Source organism: Musca domestica, unplaced genomic scaffold, assembly GCF_030504385.1.
Source record: "Musca domestica strain aabys unplaced genomic scaffold, Musca_domestica.polishedcontigs.V.1.1 1, whole genome shotgun sequence".
NCBI classification, from domain to species: Eukaryota; Metazoa; Arthropoda; class Insecta; order Diptera; family Muscidae; genus Musca; species Musca domestica.
In genome coordinates this window covers 3,739,899-3,763,982 of record NW_026712114.1, presented here as the reverse complement: position 1 = coordinate 3,763,982, position 24,084 = coordinate 3,739,899, and the positions used below count along the sequence as shown (strand labels likewise).

The 24,084-nt window shown below is 36.1% G+C and overlaps 1 protein-coding gene across 2 annotated transcripts; it reads right to left on the bottom strand.

Moving 5' to 3' along the window:
• Positions 1-3,136: 3,136 nt before the first annotated feature.
• Positions 3,137-21,703, bottom strand: LOC101894161 (serine protease snake). 2 transcript variants are annotated; one of them, XM_059132191.1, is made up of 5 exons: positions 20,393-21,703; positions 11,795-11,904; positions 4,015-4,182; positions 3,443-3,695; positions 3,137-3,368 (listed from the first exon to the last, which is right to left on the bottom strand). In XM_059132191.1, the coding sequence occupies exons 1-5, from the start codon at positions 21,593-21,595 to the stop codon at positions 3,174-3,176; spliced, it is 1,929 nt and encodes a 642-aa protein (XP_058988174.1). In that variant the 5' UTR covers positions 21,596-21,703; the 3' UTR covers positions 3,137-3,173. The 2 variants fall into 2 exon arrangements, with proteins under 2 accessions (XP_058988174.1, XP_058988181.1); XM_059132198.1 differs by lacking the exons at positions 11,795-11,904; positions 20,393-21,703 and adding exons at positions 5,905-6,014; positions 8,046-8,617.
• Between the last annotated feature and the right edge of the window lie 2,381 nt (positions 21,704-24,084).

Here is a 24,084-nt window from a genome sequence, read left to right as displayed (position 1 = left end):
CCAACCGAAGGGGCACATTTTCAGCTGACCTCTTTGGCAAGTAAAAACGATAATTTTGTTTGTTTCGGCAGTTCACCACTTTCGGCCAAGCGAAGCAACTCTTTAACTCTTTTGAGTCTATTTTCTTTCTGTTGTGGTGTAAGTTGTTGTACTTTTTGGAATTTTAATGGCTTTACCCCGAGCTCACTTTTCAATATTTGCTGAATGGAATATTACGATGTGTTCAGCTCACGAGCCATTTTTCGGCCACTGCGATGCGGGTTTCGATCAAGTCGCTTCTTTACTTTTCCAACCATTTCTGCTGATGTTGCTGTTTTCTTCCGTCCACTTCCTTGACATCGGGCTACACTACCAGTATCACGGTAACGAGCGATGGTACGAGACACAAAAGATTTATTCACATTTAAATGCTGGAGTGCTCTAACGACCACTTGTGGTTTTCCAGCCAAATATAAAGAAATCACACTGTCACGTTTGAATTCCATTACGAATAACTTTTTTTTCTGGAAAATTCTCCCCAAAATGCTTTTGTACCCTTGTAAAGAATATAATGAGCTGTCACTGGAATAATTTTAACAGCTGTCGGACTTACAATGACAGCAGTCTGAAGTTGGTTGCAGTTTTTTCTTCTCACCCTGTAAGCGTTAGGTTAAAATAAAAATAATCCTTGAAAATATATGTTTAAAAAATCGACGTCTGTGGCAGTGATAACCCTTCAAAAAAAATTGTAAAAAATAATCTATCACAAATTATTATAAAAAAAAAACACTTTTATGGCGGGGATAACCTTCAAAAAATATTTAAAAAAATTATTCAAAAAATATTAAAAAAAAACATATAAAAAATTTTAAATTTAAAAAAATTTGTAAAAAATAATCTATCAAAAATTATTTTAAAACATATTAAAAAAATAATCCTTAAAAAATAATTTAAAAAAATCTACGTTTTTTGGTGGTGATAATCCTTCAAAAAAATATTTAAAAAATAAATCTTGGAGAAATATTTTTAAAACATCCACTTTTATGGCGGTGATTATCTTTCAAAAAATATTTTAAAAAAAATAAATCTTGGAAAAATATTTAAAAAAAATCCACGTTTATGGCGGTGATAATCTTCAAAAAATATTTAAAAAAATTATTCAAAATATATTTTTAAAAAATCCACTTTTAGGGCGGTGATAATTCTTCAAAAATTATTCAAAATCCATGTTTATAGGCGATTATCCTTCAAAAAATATTAAAAATAAATCTTGGAGAAATATTTTTAAAAATAATATAATATAACAATAATCCGTCAAAACTATTTTTAAAAAATGTATGGCAGTTATAATCCTTGAAAAATTATTTTTAAGAAATCATCGTTTGTGGCAGTTATTCAAAAAATATTTTTAAGAGATAATCCTTCAAAAATATTTTCAAAAAATCCTCGTTTATGACGGTGATAATCCTTCCAAAAATATTTAAAAAAAAAAATTATTCAAAATATATTTTTAAATCCACGTTTATTGAGGCGATAATGCTTCAACAAATATTTAAAAGAAAAACATTAAAAAATATTTCTAAAAAATCCAAGTTTATGGCGTCAATAATCCGTCAAAAACTATTTTTTAAAAAAGTATGGCAGTGATAATCTTTGAAAAAAATAATTTTAAGAAATCCACATTTGTGGCAGTTATTCAAAAAATATTTTTAAGAGATAATCCTTCAAAAATATTTTTAAAAAATCCTCGTTTATGACGGTGATAATCCTTCCAAAAATATTTAAAAAATAATTTAAAAAAATCTACGTTTTTTGGTGGTAATAATCCTTCAAATAAATATTTAAAAAATAAATCTTGGAGAAATATTTTTAAAACATCATTTTAAAAAATAATCTTTGAAAAAATATTTTAAAAAAATCCAGGTTAATGGCGGTGATAACATTAAAAAAATATTTAAAAAAATTATTCAAAATATATTTTTAAAAAACCCACGTTTATGGCAGTGATAATTCTTCACAAAATATTTGAAAAAAAATATTCGAAATATAGTTTTAAATCCACGTTTATAGAGGCGATAATCATTCAAAAAATATTTGAATAAAGCTTAAAAAAATGTTTTTTAAAAAATCCATTATGGCGTCAATAATCCGTCAAAAAATATTTTTAAAAAATATATGGCGGTGATAATCTTTGAAAAAATATTTTTAAGAAATCCACGTTTGTGACCGTTATTCAAAAAATATTTTTAAGAAATAATCCTTCAAAAATATTTTTTAAATATCCCCGTTTATGGCGGTGATAATCCTTCCGAAAAAAATCCTTAAAAAATAATTTTAGAAAATCTACGGTTTTTGGTGGTGATAATCCTTCAAAAAATATTTAAAAAATAAATCTTGGAAAAATATTTTTAAAAAATCCACGTTTATGGAGTTAATAATCCGTCAAAAACTATTTTTAAAAAATTTATGACGGTGAGAACCCTTGAAAAAATATTTTTAAAAAATCCGTCAAAAAATATTTTTAAAAAAATTTATGGCGGTGATAAACGATGAAAAAATATTTTTTAAAAATCGACGTTTGCGGCACTTATTATCCTTAAAAAAATTTTTAAGTAATAATCCTTCAAAAAAATTTGTAAAAGATCCCCGTTTATGGCGGTGATAATCTTTCAAAAAATATTTAAAAAAATAATTCTTTCCAAAAATATTTACAAAAAATAATCCTAAAAAAATAATTTTAAAAAATCCACGTTTTTTGGTGGTGATAATCCTTCAAAAAATTAAAAAAAAATAAATAAATCTTGGAAAAATATTTTTAAAAAATCCAGGTTTATTCCGGTGATAATACTTCAATAAATATTTAAAAAAAATAATAATAAACCTTTAAAAAATATTTTTGAAAAATCCACGTTTATGGCGGTGATCATATCAAAAAATATGTTTAAAAACTAATCCTTCAAAAATTTACGATGTAAAGTATTCAAACGCCAATAGAAATGTCTTCTTTTTTAGCTCTACTTTCATAATCTACTTGATTTTCTGTGTAATTATTAAATAAATTGAATTTTGTCGCCCTGATTTGTAGAACTGATAATCCTTGAAAAATATTTTTAATTTTTTTATCTAATAAAAAAAATAAATAAAAATTATCTCCAAATGAATTTTAATAAATATATATGTTTTTTCTTTATTGTTTAAAAATTCTGAAAATCTTCTGGCCAAACTATCGATGCTATCCAATCGATGTAGGACGAGACACGTGTATAGACACCGGGACTTCCACTGCCACACACCTCACCATAGGAAATAATGCCAACCAGATAGAAGCGAAAACCGGGACGATTGCTGCGACGTCGGAGATTCAACTGTAATGGACCACCAGAGTCACCCTACAAATAAATAAAAAAAGGATCAATTAGAGTTTCCTAATTTTTTATGGTAACAAATTTTTATCAAAACCTACCTGACACGTATCACGATTGTGTACGTAGTCTTTGGCGCAAATTTGCGTCTCGACAATACCCTCGGGCGCACTTTCATCAGCCGGCAGAGCCTGATTACATTCCTGCAAACGAACCAATGTCAAGTCTAGCTCTGTTAGAATATTTGTCGGTGCCTTGGCAAAACTTGTCGAACCATAACCCATGGTAAAGACATGTGGATACGGTATACGATCCAAGGCCCACAAACGTATGGGTCGCACAAATCGGGTGAAGCTATAGGGAGAAAAGTATTTTTTTAGTATTTTTAATAAAATTACAGTTAAAATTTACTGGTTTAAAAAAATTTATTGGGGTAGAACTAAGAAGGTAACCTCGTGCAGTCATCTCATTGTCAAAATGTATATTCTTAGTCCATTGTTTCTACACAGATCGGAAATGGAAATCTGTTGTCTCTGCAGCTAATGTTGACAAAATAAGTCAGAGAAAATGAAGAGCCGCTTATTTGAAATGAGGTTACCTTCTTAATTCTACCATGGTTTTTCTCAATACAGTATCATGTAAACATACTATTAGTTATTATTTCTTAACTTACACAATGGGTTCCTGTAATCTCAGCAGGGCAATGTCATGATAATGCAATGACGTATTGTAGAGTGGGTGTAAAATAACTTCGGATATAATACGTGTCTGAGGTATTTCCGAATTTTCATTTTCATCTTTGAGGTTGATTATGCCAAACTTTACCAAAACGGGGGTATCGCTGAAAATAGATGGAGAATGTGTTCAGAGATTAGTTAAACGAATATGGGACTATAATATAGAAACCCATAAAGAAAGTATTAAAGTCGGGCGGGGCCGACTTTATGATACCCTACACCACTTTGCTAATTTAGTAGAGCTCCACATAACAATTAGAAGTTTTTATGACAGAATTCAATCATACGCGCTATGATTATAATTATAATTTAAAGTTCAAAGGGTTAAATATGCCGAAGCATTTGTATCTTTTAAATTCGGACTTGTATTGCATATTTGGTGCACAATTAATTTGAAATCGGATAAAGATATACATGGGAGCTATATCCAAAATCGGAACCGATCTCGATAAAATTTGGCAAAAATATTTCTGAGCTGTATTTGATATATTTCCCAGAATATAGTTGTTACGGAGTGCCTATTACGTCTGTGGGTAACAAATACAACAAATCGGATGAACAATATATATGGGAGCTATAGCTATATCTGAACCGATCTTCACCAAATCTGGCATACTAGCTTCTAGACTCAATTCGGTCGTATGTGCCAAGTTCCATCCCATTTGGGCAAATACTAGACGTTTGGTGTACAATAAAAGGTAAATCGGACGAAGTTATATATGGCAGCTATATCCAAATCGGAACCGATTTCGATAAAATTTGGCGAAAATATTTCTGAGCTGTATTTGATATATTTCCCTGAATATCGTTGTTACGGAGTGCATATTACGGCTGTGGGTAACAAATATGACAAATCGGATGAACAGTATATATGGGAGCTATAGCTATATCTGAACCGATCTTCACCAAATTTGACATACTAGCTTCTAGACTCAATACGGTTGTAAGTGCCAAATTTCATTCAATTTGGGCAAATATTAGACGTTTGCTGCACAATCAAAGGTAAATCGGACGAAGTTATAAATGGGAGCTACATCCAGATCTGAACCGATCTCGATAAAATTTAGCAAATGTATTTCTGAGCTGTTTTTGATAGATTTTCCCAAACACTGTTGTTACAGAGTGCATATTACGGCTGTGGAGGACTAAAATAACAAATCGGATGAACAATATATATGGGAGCTATAGCTATTTCTGAACCGATTTCCATCAAATTTGGCATACTTGTTTTCAGGCCTAATTTGCTTGTACGTGCAAAATTTCATACTATTCGGACTGATATGACACGTTTGGTGCACAATAAAAGGCAAATCGGACGAAGATATATATGGGAGCTATATCTAAATTTTTACCGATTATCTCCAATTTTAATAGGGCCAAACAAATGTATTGTGCAAAATTTCATCTGGATAGGGCAATAAATGCGAACTGTACTTTGTTTACAAATATACATGGGCAGACGGACGGACGGACGGACGGACGGACAGACAGACAGTCGGACGGACGGACATGCAGGTCCACGTCTTCGTATAGCCCCCATATAAAAGTCATGATTTAAACGGTATTTTTGAAAATTTTCAAGTTCCTTCCAAATGGTAGAGGGAAGTAAAAGTAGCAGAGTGGCATCTATATCCTCCTAAGAGCGTATCTAAAAACGCAAGGATAACTCACTAGAACTACTAAATCCAGTGTTGTATTTTGACGCCGATGTCACGAATCAAGCTTCGATTTTTTTTGGAATTAAGTAATTGGGTAAGTCTTCATAAATGTTACTAAAGAATTGAATTTAATTCTTGAAATTGGAAAAAAGTCTAATATGGACTTACCCATTTACTTGGCAACAATGTGCGGCAGTGATAACATAATATGGACTTATCAGACTTCCTCCACATTTGTATTCTATGCGATTTTCAGTTGTTAGGAATCCTAAGGCGGCCTGAAAATAAAACATAGAACCAAATTTTAAGTGGAGAAGAGGAGGAAAGAAAAAAAAATAGTAATCCCTTGGTAACCCATAGGGATGAGAATGTTATTATTAACATGGCAGACTTTCTCGAGCACTAATTGGTGTGAAACAGTTCTAACCGTTTTCGCATATTTTGCGTCTAATTTGAAACGGATATTGGAATTCATATTTTAAGCAGAACCTGCATTTTTCGATATCATAGAGGAAACATCGATTATCGTAGTAAACACTTAAATATGGTATTGTAGTTGTGGAACAAAACACAAATTTATGGTCGAATATGCATTGACAGCCAAAAAACATTTCAGATATGTACAGGGTGAGATAAAAAAACTGCAACAAAGTCAAAAGCCATAATTTTTTTTTTAAAATTTGTTGAATGAAAGCAAAAAAAATGTCGGAAATAGCATCAAATTTGAGAATAGGTTTAGATTTATTCGAATTGGTCACTTTTGGCACGAATTATGGCCTTCGAACAGCTAATGAAATCGTCACACGCTGCCCGAATGTTGCTCTGTGGTATTTCTGCCCATTCCCGGCGTTATGGAGGCCCACACTATCACCATGGCCGGTGCTTGAGTTGTGGTGGCCAACCGAAGGTGCACATTTTCAGCTGACCTCTTTGGCAAGTAAACACGATGATTTTGTTTGTTTACAATCTGCAGGACAACGAATGTGCACCACTTTCGCCCATGCGAAGCAACTCACTCTAGCTTCCGAACGAATTGAAATAGGTTAATAAAGTTTTGCTCTAATGTATGTTATGTCTGCAAGACTTTTGGTATTGAAAATGGGCCATGTAGGTCCACGTTTTGGTGTAGCCTCCATACAACGTTACCTCCCGATACTCTGTATTTTGATGATTTTAGCGACATTATTCACCGAAATAGTTTCTAATTTGGTATTTGAAGTTCGCAATGGATACTACAGCCTAAGACAGAAACTTGTCTGTGCAGGTCCACCTCTTCGTATAGCCCCCATTTAACGGTACCTCCCGATATTCGGTATTTTAATGATTTTATGGACATTTTTTCACCAGAATTCTTTTAAATTTGTTATTTGAAGTTCGTAATGGATACTACAGCCTATATAGCCCATATAACGGTACCTCCCGATATTCGATATTTTGATGATTTTAGCCAATTTATTCGCCGGAATTGTTTCAAATTTGGTATCTAAAGTTCGTAATGGATACTACAGCCTAAGACAGAAAATTGTCTGTGTAGGTCCACGTCTTCGTATAGCCCCCATATAACGGTACCTCCCGATGTTCGGTATTTTGATATTTTGATATTATTGAGGAACAAAGGAGTTTTAGGTTGACTTAGTTCGGAAATGGCCCTAGGCTCCTTTGTTCATTTCCTAAGAAGCCAGCCAATGATTTAAGCCAGCCAAATATGCACTTTATGTATTCCCACCTTAAGTTCTTGCACCTTCTGGAATTTCAATGGTTTTACCCCGATCTCATTTTTCAATATTTGCCGAATGGAGTATTGCGATATGTTTAGCTCACGAGTCATATTTCGGCCACTGCGATGCGGGTTTCGATCAAGTCGCTTCTTTACTTTTCGAACCATTTCTGCCGATGTTGCTGTTTTCTTTCGTTTACTTCATTGACTTCGGGCTATGCTATCAGTATCACGGTAACGAGCGATGGAATGAGACACAAAAGATTTATTCACATCTGAATGCTGAAGTGCTCTAACGATAGCCACTTGTGGTTTTCCAGCCAAATATAAAGACATCACAATATCACGTTTGAATTCCATCACGAATAACTTTTTTTCTGGAAAATTCTCACCAAAATGCTTTTGTACGCTTGTAAACAACATAATGAGCTGTCACTGAAAAAATTTTAACAGCTGTCGGACGAGTGGCTTAGAGATGACAGCAGTCTGAAGTTGGTTGCCGTTTTTTTCATTTCACCCTGTATTGAGCCACATGATGATATTCGTTTTCTAATTGATTTACAAAATTTTTAAGTCATCCGCCAAAACTCACCATATGTGGATATTGACCCGGAGCCACAAGAGAACGACCATCAAAATCGTCGGTGGTACCTTGAAGCTCATCGACATCACTATTCCCACTATAACTCTTCTCCAAACTTCGATAGATGTTATAGAAATTTTGTTGGCGCTGCGGCTTTGGTTTTCGTGGTCGCGCGTATTCCACCGATCGTTGCGAATCATGGATGGGAAGACGTAAATTTTGCAACACTTGATTTTGTAATTCTTCCAACATGGCCCAGCCTTTATTCAATTCGAATTGTATTGAATTGAAAATATCCATTTGATCGGGTTGCCAGAGCGGCAATGATGGTAATGCTGGCAGCGTTGGAATTTGTAATGGCGGCAGAGGTGGCGGTGTGGGTATGCCGAAAAATGGCACATTTGAATTTCGGGAATTTTGTATGCGATTTCTTCGCCGCTGGGCCAGTGGAGAATGAATTATTAAAATAACCGAAAATATTGTTACGATTGTTTTCATTTTGTTTTTGAAATTAAAATTTTGCCAAAAGAAAAAGAGCGCCTTGCCGCCAAACGTTTCGATACAACCGCAAATCCGGACTACTGTTTTAGCAGCTAACAAATACATATTATAAATTCGGATAATAGTTAAAATAGCTTGCAAATATATTCTTGTTTCGTTCTTTTTTTTGCTCAGGGAGCGGGAATATTTTTTTGCTAAATTTAAACAGAGTTTTAGTCGTTAGTGGATATTTGGTTGTCTTAATTCGCACATGTTTGCGTTAATTTAAATTATAATTAATTATGAGCTTTTAATAGATTCTGGTTTGGAAGTTTGTGAATGAGCCACCGAAATTAATGGTATAACAAGTCTCTATCCAGGCGTATATTTTGAAACAAGTAAAACCAGAGTTAACGACGACACATTGAACTTTTTGTAACCTTTATCATGGAAAAAAATAGTTCTGCCCAAAACGGTGCTACATTCTTTTGGTTATAGTTTGTTCTCAACCCTTGTACCACCAGCCCTGTGGGTCTAAAAAATTAAAAAGGAAACAAGAAAAAAAGCTCTAAGTTCGGTCGGGCCGATCTTTGAATACCCTCCACCATTTGGAACGATTTTGGCAATTTTCAAAAAAAAAAAGAAATAAATAAAATCCGTTAAAAATTCTGTTAAAATTCCGTTAAAAATTCTGTTAAAAATGGTATATACGACGAAGTGGACCTGCATAGGCAACTTTTGTCATAAACCATTACAATATTCAAATGCGAAACTTGAATAAAAAAGTTCGGTGAATAATGTAGTTAAATCATAAAAATTCCGTTATATGGGGGCTATACGAAGATGTGGACCTGCACAGACAATTTTCTGTCATAGGCTGTAGCATCCACTACGAACTTCAAATACCAATTTGAAACAATTTCTGTGAATAATGTCGTTAAAATCATCAAAATATCGAATATCGGGAGGTAGAGTTATGTGGGAGTTAGACGTGGACCTGTACAGACAATTTTCTGTCATAGGCTGTAGGTTCCATTACGAACTTCCAACACCAAATGTTAAACAATTCCGGTTATTAATGTCGCTAAAATCATCAAAGTGCCGAATATCGTTAGGGACCGTTATATAGGGGCTATACGAAGATGTGGACCTGCTCACACAATTTTCTGTCGTAGGCGTAGTAACCGTTACGAACTTTAAACACCAAATTTGAAACAATTCCTGTGAATAGTATCGCTAAACCCATCAAAATACCAAATATCGGGAGGTACTGTTATATGGGGGCTATACGATAATGTGGAGCTGCATACACAATTTTCTGTCTTAGGCTGTAGCATTCATTACGAATTTCAAATGCACAATTTGAAACAATTCCGTTGAATAATGTCGCTAAAATCATCAAAATACCGAATATAGGGAGGTACCGTTATATGGGGGATGTACGAAGACGGGGACCTGCACAGATATTTTTCTTTCTAAGGCTGTAGTATCCATTTCGAACTTCAAATACCAAATTTGAAATAATTCCGTTGAATAATGTCACTTAAATCATTAAAATACCGAATATCGGGAGATACCCTTATAAAGGGGCTATATGAAGATAAAGATAATGGACCTACACAGACAATTTTCTATCTTAGACTGTTGTAACCATTACGAACTTTTAAACACCAAATTTGATACAATTCCGGTAAATAATGTAGCTATAATCACCAAAATACCGAATATTAGGAGGTACCGTTACATGGGGGTTATACCAAAACGTGGACCTACATGGCCCATTTTCAATACCAAAAGTCCTGCAGACATAATATACATTTGAGTGAAATTTTATCAATCTACTTAATTTCGTTCAGAAGCTAGAGTGATTTCAACAGATGGACGGACATTGCTAACCTGGCATAGAATTTTATGCTGATCAAGAATATATATATTTTGTCTGGTCTAAAATGTATATTTCGCGGTGTTACAAATGGAATGACAAACTGAAAATACCCTCCATACTATGGTGGTATAAAAATATCGGAAATAGCATCAAATTGTAGAATAAGTTTACATTTGTTCGAATTGGTCACCTTTGGCACGATTTATGGCCTTCAAACGACCAATGAAACCGTCACACGCTACCCGAATGTTGCTTTGGGTATTTTGGCCCATTCCCGGCAAGCGCTTGCTTGAGGTGATCGACACTTTGGTATTTTTTAGTGCCAACCTTGCTTTCCAAAAAACTCCAGACACAATAGTCCAACGGATTGGTATCCGGAAATTTTGGTGGCCGTTGTGCGCTGGAAATGAAGCGAGGAGCCTCATTTTGTAACCATTCATGGTTGGCGCTGAGTGCGATGTGGCTAAGGCCTGCCGGAATGTCCAAGGTCTGCGGCCAAAATGTTTGTGTGCCCAAGGATTAAATACACTCTCCAGAATATTTTCGCGTTAATATTCGGCAATTATTCTGATGCCACGGTCGATTAATACAAGCTATTTGGCGGCCCACACCATCACCATGGCTGACTCTTGATTTCTGGTGGCCAATCGAAGGTGTACATTTTCAGCTGACCTCTTTGGCCAGGAACCACGATCACTTTGTTTGTTTACAAACTGCTGGACAACAAATGTTTTCTCATCGGAAAAAACCAAATTCGGCAGTTTACCACATTCGGCCAAGCGAAGCAACTCTTTAGCTCTTTTGAGTCTATTTTCTTTCTGTTGCGGTGTAAGTTATTGCACTTTTTGGAATTTCAATGGCTTTACCCCGAGCTTATTTTTCAATATTTGCCGAATGGAATATTGCGATATGTTCCGCTCACCAGACATTTTTCGGCCACTGCGACGCGGGTTTCGATCAAGTCGCTTTTTTACTTTTCGAACCATTTCTAGTGATGTTGCTGTTTTCTTCCGTCCACTTCTTTGACGTCTGGCTACACTACCAGTATCACGGTAACGAGCGATGGTACGAGACACAAAAGATTTATTCACATTTAAATGCTGGAGTGCTCCGACGATAGCCACTTGTGGTTTTCCAGCCAAATATAAAGAAATCACACTATCACGCTTGAATTCCATCACGAATAACTTTTTTTCTGGAAAATTCTCACCAAAATGCATTTATACGCTTGTAAACAATATAATGAGCTGTCACTGGAAAAATTTTAGGAGCCATCGGACGAGTGGCTTAGAAATGACAGCAGTCTGAAGTTGGTTGTAGTTTTTTTCATTTCACCCTGTATGTAATGTAATTGGCAACTCAAACCCTCGGTAGACACAGACAGCCAACTTACCCATTCAATTCACAACAGTGGGCCGCTGTGATGACAAAATTTGGACTAATTAGACTTCCGCCACATTTGAATTCGACTAATTTTTCAGTTGTTGGGAAACCAATTGCTGCCTGTAAGAAAAAAAGAGAAGATCATATTTAAATATTGAATTGAATTTTTTTTTAAATACACATTTTTGAAAAATCAATAACACCTAAGCATGACATTTAAAAACAATTTTAATTAGTTTGCGGTCTTATAATAATTATTCATGTGGATGGCAAATTATTTGCTTGGGGAATCACCTTCCGTTTCGAAAAATCTCCCAAAAACTGGTTTTGTTCAAAAAATGAAGAAGAAGAAAAAACGAAACTAGATTTATGTTGCTCACGTGAAATGTTGCTGGAAATTTTAAGGGAATGTTTCGTCGAATTTGCATATATGTATAAAAAATTTACAACAAAAACAAATATGAGAGTCGAAACATATGGAATATGCGTATTGGAGATGTTTGTTGGAAATTTGTGGACAGTTGATAAATGACACCAGAGATATATATAATATTATGGTAATAAATTACGAACGGCGCCAAGTTGTTTACATCGGCAAAAACGGCATTAGTTTTCACTGATATAATTGGTATATCCATGGTACAATGATATCAAGGTAGGGCTATGATACCATCTGATTTCATTTTTTTTATTTTCTTGGCTTAATATGTCATCATTATTTGTTTATGTATTTGTTTTCTTTTCAATAACAAAAAAAAAATTGTTCAGAACATATTCAAATTCGGGTGTTTTCAAAATGTTTTTTTCAACGTATGCATCGACAAAATCTAGAGTTTTTGTAGCGAAATAATCCTTTAGAGATATATGGTATATGATTTTGAAAAGAAGTTTTGACCTTTCAGTTATCGCGGTTTTCAATTATTTATTCAAAATAAATGCAACAAGTTGTTTGGTTTTTTATTGTTTTGATACTAATTTTGACATTACAAGCCAAACAGGTAGACCAATTTTTTTCAAAGTTGACCTACCTTCTCTTCATTGTACCATGGGTATATCTATCTTAAATCGGCGCCGATTTTCAAATTCCTAACCGGACAAAGAAAAGAAAGTGGGGAAACAAAAGCATTAATTTTTCCATTAAATTGGGCGCCACCTTTACATAGCGGGGTAAGAGCCTGCATTGCATTGTGAAGATGGATATTTTCGTTTTTTTATACCCTCCACCATAGTATGGAGGGTATATTAAGTTTGTCATTCCGTTTGTAACACCTCAAAATAAACATTTTAGACCCCACAAAGTATATATATTCTTCATCAGCATAAAATTCTATGTCGGTTTGTCAATGTCCGTCCGTCTATCCGTCTGCCCGTCTGTGGAAATCACTCTAGCTTCCGAACGAAATGAAGTAGGTTGATAAAATTTTACTCAGATGTGTATTATGTCTGCAGGACTTGGTATTGAAAATGGGCCATGTAGGTCCACGTCTTCGTATAGTCCCCCATATAACGGTATCTCCCGATATGCGGTATTTTGATGATTTTGCCGACATTATTTACCAGAATTGTTTAAAATTTGGTATTTGAATTTCGTAATAGATACTATAGCATAAAACAGAAAATGGACCATGTAGGTCCACGTCTTCGTATATTCCCCATATAACGGTACCTCCCGATATGCGGTATTTTGATGATTTTAGCGACATTATTTACCGGAATTGTTTCAAATTTGGTATTTGAAGTTCGTAATGGATACTACAGCCTAAGACAAAAAATTGTCTGTGCAGGTCCACGTCTTCTTAGAGCCCCCATATAACGGAACCTCCCAAAATTCCGTATTTTGATGATTTTGGGACATTATTCACCGGAATTGTTTGAAATTTGGCATTTAATGTTCGTAATGGATAGTACAACCTATGGCAGAAAATTGTCTGTACAAGTCCACGTCTTCGTATAGCCCCCATATAACAGTACCTCCCGATATGCGGTATTTTGACGATTTTAGCGACTTTATTTACCGGAATTGTTTCAATTTTGGTATTTGAAGTTCGTAATGGATACTACAGCCTAAGACAAAAAATGGACCATGTAGGTTCACGCCTTCGTATAGCACCCATATAACGGTATCTCCCGATATTGGGTATTCTGATGATTTTAGAGACATTATTTACCGGAACTATTTCAAATTTTGTATTTGAAGTTCGTAATGAATACTACAGCCTATGACAGAAAATTGTCTGTGCAGGTCCACGTCTTCGTATAGCCCCCATACCCCCCGATATTCGGTATTTTGATGATTTTAGCGACTCAAATTTTGTATTTGAAGTTCGTAATGGATACTACAGTCTGTGACAGAAAATTGTCTACGCAGGTCCAGGTCTTCGTATAGGCCCCATATATCAGTACCTCTCTATATTCGGTATTTTGACGAGTTTAGGTACAATACCCACCGAAATTGTTTGAGATGTCGTATTTGATCTTCGCTTTTGTGCCTACAACTCTCTGTACGACCGTACAGCCTTTTTCATTGCCAGTTGCCCCTAACCTGTCATTATTTACTTTTTATTGTCCAGTAATTGTACCCTCAGCCATATGGCTACAGAGGGTATATCATTTATATTCATTTGATTCGCCCAAAACGTGTCTTATCGAAAAAACGGTTTTAGACCCTAGGTTTCTTTGGACCAAATCTCTTTCAGGACATTTGGAGACGATCTAGCGATGTCCGTTCGTCTGTCCATCTGGCTGGCTGGTGCGCACGATAACTCTCTAAGGGAGTATCCGATTTGATCCAAACTTGGTACATCGTAATATTATTGTTAAACTTAGATCGAGTTCGGAGATGGGCAATATCGGTCCATTCCTTCTGGAACCTCCCCCCACAAAATGTCAATATTTTCAAAGAAAATTATTTACTGCACAGCAAGAGAAAGGATAATCCAATTGTGCTCCAAACTATGCTTATCACAATATTTGCATCAATGCTAGGTCAGGTGCGAAAATGGAAAATATCGGTCCACTCCATCAAGTACCTCCCTCACAAACAGTCAACATTTTGAATAAATCTAACTCAAATAATATGTGACATAAGAGCCCGATTGACTTCAAATTTCAAAAATCGCTTTATTTTTTTTTTGTCCAAATTCTGATATGAAGATGGGAAATATCAGTCCATTGCTTCTGGTACCTCCCCCACAACGGGCCAAAATTTCGAATAACTATGAAGCTTCTAAAACGAGAAATGAGCATTTGATTTCTCTGAAACTCTGCGCATCCCAATATTTCTATCAGTACAAAATATGGTATAAAGACGGAATATATTGATCCACTCCTCCTGGTACCTCCCCCACAAATGGTCAAAATTTTGAATAATTATTACTCAAATAATATGTGACATAAGTGTCCGATTCTCTTCAAATTTCACACATTGCATTATTTTTATTAGCCCAAAATGTGGTATGAAGATGAGAAATATCGCTACTTCTGGTACCTCCCGCACAACGGGCCAAAATTTCGAATAACTATCTTCCAATCCCACACATTTCAATATTTCTACTAATGCAAGGTTTGATATGAAGATGATAGATATCGGCCGATCCCTTCTGATACCTCTCCCACAAAGGGTGAACATTTTCAATACTCATGTCTTCCGTAACTTGAGATTCTGTTCAAACTTGGTATATGTAAGTATTTCTCTCAGCCAGAGTTCTGCCGCTTATATGGAATTTTTAGGTCCAGTCTTTCTGGCACTTCAACCAAAAAACATTGTCATATTTTTATTGATTTAGGTCAGATACGAAATGAACAATATTGGCCTATTCTTTCGGATTCTCCCCCATATAGGACCAACATTTTAAATAATCATAGCGATAGTCAACGAATATGCGTTGAGGGTATACATCTGTCGGCTTAAGAAACTGACACTTTTTATACCCTACACCACAAGGTGGTCAGGGTATTATGTCTTTGTGCATTTGTCTGTAACAGGCAAAAGGAAACGAGATAGACCCATAGTTCCTTTTGATGATCTGCATAGAATCACATTCTGAGTCGATTTATGCATGCCCGTCCGTCTGTCCCTCTGTCTGTCCATGTATTTTTGTAAACAAATTACAGGTCGCATTTATTGCCCGATTTAGATAAAATTTTGCACAAATCATTTGTATGGCCCAAGGACGAACCCTATTGAAATTGGAAATAATCGGTAAAAAAATTAGATATAGCATCCATATATAACTTCGTCCGATTTACCTTTTATTGTGCACCAAACGTGTAATATCAGCCCGAATAGTATGCAATTTGGTACATACAACCAAATTAGGCCTGAGAATAAGTATGCCACAATTTGATCGAAATCGGTTCAGATATAGCTATAGCTCCCATAGATATTGTTCATCCGATTTGTTATTTTTATCCTCCGCAGCCGTAATATTCACTCTGTAACAACAATATTTTAGGAAATATAGCAAATTCAGCTCAGAAATACATTTGCTAAATTTTATCGAGATCGGTTCAGATTTGGATATAGCTCTTTTATATAACTTCGTCCGATTTACCTTTTATTGTGCACCAAACGTCTAATATTTGCGTAAAATGGAATGAAATTTGGCACTTACGACCGAATTGAGTCTAGAAGGTAGTATGTCAAATTTGGTGAAGATCGATTCAGATATAGCTATAGCTCCCACGTATATTGTTCATCTGATTTTTTATATTTGTTACCCACAACCGTAATATGCACTCCAAAACAACGATATTCAGGGAAATATATCAAATACAGCTCAGAAATATCTATGCCGAACTTTATCGAGATCGGTTCCGATTTGGATATAGCTCCCATATATATCAAATGGGCAATACAAGTCCGAATTTAAAAGATACAAATGCTTCGGCATATTTAGTCCTTTGAACTTTAAATTATAGTTACAATCATGGCGTGCATGATTGAATTCTCCCATAAAAACATTTAATTGTTATGTGGAGCTCTACTAAATTAGCAAAGCGGTGTAGGGTATCATAAAGTCGGCCCCGTCTGACTTTAAGACTTCCTTTACTGGTTATTACTTGTTTCTAACCTCATCTATGTCTAAATTTTCAAATCTTCCAAGATATTTAAAAACATAAATGCTATTGTCTTCTAATAACCGCAATATTTTGATTTTTGTACCGGTTTTAACGAATGAAAGGCGTCATTTCTTAGAACTGGTACAAATCAAAATCAAAACAGCAATCAAAATTAAAATAATTGATTATTTTCTAAAATAATATTGACAGAAATTTTGTGACGAGAAATCGATTGAGCTCAAAAGGGTGTTCTAAGAATTAGAAATTAATGATTAATATGGAATACCCCCACACTGTGACGATTATATGACACATGCCCAGCCAAACATGAATAACAAATCTGTGATAGGCAAATATCACTTTCGGAAAATTGGTTTGTCTGGTTACCTTTCCTGCAGGAATTGTCCAGCAGCTTCTTTCTGAGAGAGTAAAGTAGTTTTATTCCCTTTTGCAAGAGAATTGCAAGAGAATTTCGAGCAATCAGCTGATTTTATGAAAAAAAAAAATCAGCCGATAACTTAAGCCAGTAAAAAACCTCTTTACGTAGCTGCACTTTAAGACTTGCCATTTCCAATATAAATAGGTTGTAAAATTGCTTTCCCAAATATATAAATCAACCGGGGGGAGGAGGAGGAAGAGTTGAATGTGATTGGAAGCAGAAATTTGTTCGGCAAGGCAAACTGTAGAAATGCTAGAAAGAAACACAACTTCATGCTTCAATTTTCTATCCGGCTCGAAGGACCAAATGTATAATTGAGAAGGAGTAACACTACGTCTTCGTTCGGGTGTAGAATCAATTCTCTATTCGGCTCGAAGAATCAAATGTAAAAAAATTAGAAGGGAATCCAACCTCCAACTTTTCCGTATTAAATTCAATTCTGGTTTTATTTAAAACAAGAAAAAAAAACATTAAGTTTGGCCGGGCCTATCTTTTAATACCCTCCACCAGTGGGTAAAGAAAACATTTTTATATAAAAGTATCTCAATTTAAACGTGATCCACTTTAAACTACAAATGCCAGTAAGACCGTTTGGGTAATGCCTTTAAACTTTTCAAACAAAAAAAAAAAAAAAAACATAAGGTGGGTGAGGCCGTTATATGGGGGCCATACCAAAATAGGGAACCTATCAGGGTGAGATAAAAACAAAAACATTAAGTTCGGCCGGGCCAAACTTTTAATGCCCTCCATCTTAGGGTAAAGAAGAAATGTGGCAAAAACCATTAAAATACCGAATATCGGCAGGTACCGTTATATTGGGGCTATACCAAATCGTGGACCTACACATACAATGTTTCGCCAAAGGAGCTAGAACCCATTATGACCTACAAATACCAATTTTCAGACAAATCCGTGAAAAATGTGGCAAAAATCATCAAATTACCGAATATCGGAAGGTACCGTTATATGGGGACTATACCAAAACGTGGACCTATAATTACGATGACTCGCCACACGAACTAGGACCCATTATGATCTACAAATACCAAGTTTTATACAAATCAGTGAAAAAATGTGGCAAAAAATATCAAAATACCGAATATCGGGAGGTACCGTTATATGGGGGCTATACCAAATCATGGACCCATACATGCAATGTTTCGCCACCGGAGCTGGAACCCATTATGACCAACGAATTCCAATTTATAGACATATCCGTGAAAAAATGTGGCAAAAAAAATTAAAATACCGAATATCGGGAGGTACCTTTATATGGGGGCTATACCAAAACGTGAACCCATACATGCAATGTTTTGCCACACGCACATGGACCCGTTATGACCTGCAAATACCAATTTTCAGACAAATCCGTGAAAAAATGTGGCATAAATCATCAAAATACCGAATATCGGGAGGTTCCGTTTTATGGGGACTGTGCCAGAACGTGGACCGATTTATCTCATTTTCAATACCAACTATCCTAGACGCAATACAAATTTTTGTGCAAAATTTTGAAGCCCTAGGTCAAATAATGTGGGCTGTATCGTGATTTAAACAGACAGACAGACATCGAACGACCTACCACAACCCAGAATATTTGGTAAATGGACTCTTGGAAAGTTGGCTGAAGATCCACTTTTTATCAAAAAACAAGTTAAAAAGTATCAGTCGGTATTGCCGCCAGAGATATACCCTCAGCCTATGTTCGATTATTTAAATATATTTTGACTAGTGTTAAGGTTATTCAAACGTTTGACCCTCTATGGAGCAGATCCCGAAGGAATGGGCCAATATTGCCCATTTCCTATCGGACCCAAAATATGATATAAATATTTCGACAGATGTGCCAAGTCTAAATGGAATCGGATGTTAATTTGGCGATTTATGAGCTTCATGGGTACTCAAAATTTCAATATTTTGTGGGGGAGGTACCAGAAGGAATGGACCGATGTATTCCCCCTTCACACCAGGCTATGGGCTAATACAAATATTAGGATTTGCAAAGTTGGAGCAAATTCGAATTAGCCTTTCTCTTTCTGTGCGAAAAATATGGTTTTTTTGAAAATTTCGAACTTTTGTGGGGAGGTACCAGAAGGAGTGGGCCGATATTGTTCATCTTAACACCAGACCTTGGGTTAATATAAATATTGGGATGTGTGAAATTTGAAGACAATCGGACTCTTACATAACATTTTATGAGACTTGTAATTATTCAAAATTTTGACCATTTGTGGGGGAGGTACTTGATGGAGTGGACCGATATTGCCCATTTTCACACCTGACCTAGCACTGACGCAAATATTGGGATTTGCAAAGTTGGAGCAAATTCGGATTATCCTTTCTCTTCCTGTGCAAAAAATATATTTTTTGAAAATTTCGACCTTTTGTGGGGGAGGTACCAGAAGTAGTGGACCGATATTGTCCATCTCCGAACTCGATCTAAGTTTGACAAAAATATTACGATGTAGCCAATTTGGACCAAATCGGATACTGCCTTCGAGAGTTACCGTGCGCACCAGCCAGACAGACAGACGGACGGACGGACATCGCTAGATCGACTTCAAATGTTCTGAAACGGATTTGGTCCAAAGAGACCTAGGGTCTAAAACCGTTATTTCGACTAGGCACGTTTTTGCCGTATCAAATGATATATACCCTCTGTAGCCATATGGCTGAGGGTATAATTATGTTAAGCAAGAATCAACTGTTTTTGAAATCTTTTTCGAGATCATAAAGGGAGAATCGGTTACTGTAGTAAACATTTTTACATACTTGCAGTTCTGGAACAGACCAATTATTTCACGTTCGGGACCGGCCAATTGGCCGTCATGATCGAGCGTTTTATCACCTTTAGACTATTTTTTGTAGGACTGTGTTTAAGCTGATGTCAATGCAGACCAGCCAATTTCAATTGACGCACTCGAAGACAACATTAGAAAATTTATTCGTGAGATTAGAGTCGAAATATCAAAATTGGATTGAACGGATGGAATATTTATATTCGATGTGAAAATATTTCAACCACTCCATATTTTTTTCGAATTCGGATATAATAGCATCCATAAATCAAGTTTCAAATTTGAGCTTTTGAATATTTCCTTCACTTACCATATGGGGATATTGTCCAGGTGCCACAACCGAGCGCCCATCGAAATCATCATTATAATCATCGTCGCGTTCATCGTTGTCATCACTAAAATTCGAATCCAATCCTCGATAGATTTTATAAAAATGTTGATAATATAAAGCCTCGGGGATATGCGGCCGCGCAAAATCAAAAGATAAATGGGTATTGTATTGGGGCTTGTGAAATCCGGTCTGTGAAGGCCAGGGCAGACGTTCGTGCCATGACCATCCTTGGCTAAATTGGAAGCCAGGCGGTACATTGGCTGATTGGGAGATATCTGAAAGTCTTGGTGGTGGTCCACGGGAAGGACCTCTTTGTGGTGGGGGTCCTCTGTTGGGTGGTGGTCCCCTATTGGGTGGAGGTCCCCTATTAGGTGGCGGTCCTCCTTGTGGTGGAGATCGTTGCGGTGGCCTTTGTAATTGAACATTTTCAGTGGATGCCGACGGGCGCCTTACCGGCCTACTCTGTGATCCTCCTTTCCTATTAGGCCTTTTTGTTGCAGAATTTTGGGGAATTCGGGTTGGCTTGGCAGATTCCGTGGGAGGAAATCTTATGGGTGCCGAATTTTGTTGTCTTTGTGGTGGAATTCTATTTTTCGAAGATCCTCCTTGTTTTTGTGGCAGACTTTTTTGCTGGGCAGATTGTTGTTGTTGGCGTTGTCTATTTGGAGATGAGACTCCTGGTTGCGGCGGAAATCTATTTGAAGAGGATGAGCCTCCTTGTTGTGGGGAGAAATTATTTTGCTGTTGTCTATTTGGAGATGGGACTCCTGTTTGCGGTGGAAATCTATTTGGCGAGGAGCCTCCTTGTTGTGGCGAAATGTTATTTTGCTGTTGTTGCCGCTGTGGTGTTCTATTTACAGGAGAGACATTCTGTGATGGAGCTCTGATTTGCTGCAAAAATTGCTGCTGAGGTTGTGAAAATCCATTTTGAGTTGAAAATGCCTGGGCTGAGGCAAAGCCATTTTGTTGAGGAAATTGAGAAAATTGATTTTGCCTCGAAAATCCCTGCTGCTGCTGAAATCCGTTATGTATTGCAAGTTCTTGAGATACAAATGGAAATCCTCCCGATGGCCCCTGGGCACTGGCATACAAAAATCGATGGTATGGATCGAAATTATAATATTGTCCCAACGAAAGAATCACAATATTTCCGATTGCAATGAGACCGATTTTGAGGTGCATTTTTTCTATTCTTTTGTTACTTTTTTTTTGTTTTTTGGGCTTTTAACTGTTGTTCTCCATGTGTTTTGTTAGACAACCGATTGATGACTATTTTATTGGTTCGAGCCGAATATCAGGCTACGCATACATCGGAGAGAAGATTTTGAAAAATAAACTCGTTTTTTTGCTTTTGTTTTTAAACGTTTATTTATTAATTAATGCAAATAATGTGTTTATCAATGAATTTCGGGAGAGTTGTTGTTAGGAAAAGAAGAAAACAAAAACGATAACACAAATAAGCGATAAACTGTTAATGTGTTCCGGTCCAGGCGATCTTTGGCGCCCTGCGGTGATTGGTTATTGATTGGTATTGAGTACATAACCATTTAGACCCTATTTATCAAAAATTTGCATAGCTTCTTCAGTAGCGGCAATAACTTTCGTTCTGCCATACATGCATACCATAGTATGGAGGGTATATTAAGTTTGTCATGTCGTTTGTAACACCTCGAAATACACATTTTATACCCCGCAAAGTATTTATATTCTTGATCAGCATAAAATTCGATGTCGATGTGTGTCCGTCTGTGGAAATCACTCTAGCTTCCGAACGAAATAAAGTAGGTTCATAAAATTGTACTCAAATGTATATTATGTCTGCTGGACTTTTGGTATTGAAAATGGGCCAATTAGGTCCACGTTTTGGTATAGCCCCCATATAATGGTACCTCCCTATTTTCGGTATTTTTGTGATTAAAGCTACATTTGGTATTTGATGTTCGTAAAGGATACTTCAGCCTAAGACACCGGAATTATCACAAATTTGATATTTGAAATTTTTAATGGATACTTCAACCTAAGACAGAAAATTGTCTGTGCAGGTTCACGTCTTCGTATAGCCCCCATATAATGGTACCTCCCGATATTCGGAATTTTTATGATTTTATAGGCGTTTTTCACCGGAGTTGTTTCAAATTTGGCATTTGAAGTTCGTAATGGATATTACAGCCTATGACAGAAAATTGTATGTGCAGGTCCACGTCTTCGTATAGCCCTCATATAATGGTACCTCCGGATATTCGATATTTTGATGATTTAAGCGGCATTATTAACCGGAATTATTTCAAATTTAGTATTTGAAGTTCGTAATGGATACTTCAGCTTAAGACAGAAAATTGTCTGTGCAGGTTCACGTCTTCGTATAGCCCTCATATAACGGTACCTCCCGATATTTGGATGATTTTAGCGACATTATTTACCGGAATTATTTCAAATTTGGTATTTGAAGTTCGTAATGGATACTTCAGCTTAAGACAGAAAATTGTCTGTGCAGGTTCACGTCTTCGTATAGCCCTCATATAACGGTACCTCCCAATATTCGGTATTTTGATGATTTTTAGCGACATTATTTACAGGAATTATTTCAAATTTGGTATTTGAAGTTCGTAATGGATACTTCAGCTTAAGACAGAAAATTGTCTGTGCAGTTTCACGTCTTCGTATAGCCCTCATATAACGGTACCTCCCGATATTCGGTATTTTGATGATTTTTAGCGACATTATTAACCGGAGTTGTTTCTAATTTCGTATTTAGAGTTTGTAATGGGAACTAAATTCTATGACAGAAAATTGACCAGGTCTTCGTATAGGCCCCATATATCAGTATCTCCCTATATTCGCTATTTTGAAGATTTTAGGTACAATATACACCGAAATTGTTTGAAATTTCGTAATTGAAGTTCCTAATAGGTAAAAAAAAGTTATTCGTGATGGAATTCAAGCGTGATTGTGTGATTTCTTTATATTTGGCTGGAAAACCTCGAGTGGCTATCGTTAGAGCACTCCAGCACTTAAATGTGAATAAACCTTTTGTGTCTCGTACCATCGCCCGTTACCATGATACTGAAGTGGACGGAAGAAAACAGCAACATCAGCAGAAATGGTTCGAAAAGAAAAGAAACGACTTGATCGAAATCCGCGTCGCAGTGGCCGAAAAATGTCTGGTGAGCGGAACATATCGCAATATTCCATTCGGCAAATATTGAAAAATGAGGTCGGGGTAAATCCTTTGAAATGCCAAAAAGTGTAAGAACTCAATAGACTCAAAAGAGCTAAAGAGTTGCTTCGCTTGGCCGAAAGTGGTGAACTGCCGAATTTGGTTTTCTCCAATTCGAAAAACATTCGTTCTCCAGCAGTTTGTAAACAAAAAAAGGATCGTGTTTACTTGCCAAAGAGGTCAGCTGAAAATGTGCACCTTCGGTTGGCCACCAGAACTCAAGCGCCGGCCATGGTGATGGTGTGGGCCGTCAAAACAGCCGATGGTCGCTCTCTGCTCGTATTAATCGAACGTGGCATCACAATAAATGCCGAATATTATGGCGAAAATATTCTGGAGGTTGTATTAGCTTTGGGCACGCAAACATTTTGGCCGCAGACCTTGGACATTCCAACAGGACTCAGCACGCGCAGCCCAAGAATGGTTACAAAATGAGTTTCCTCGCTTCATTTTC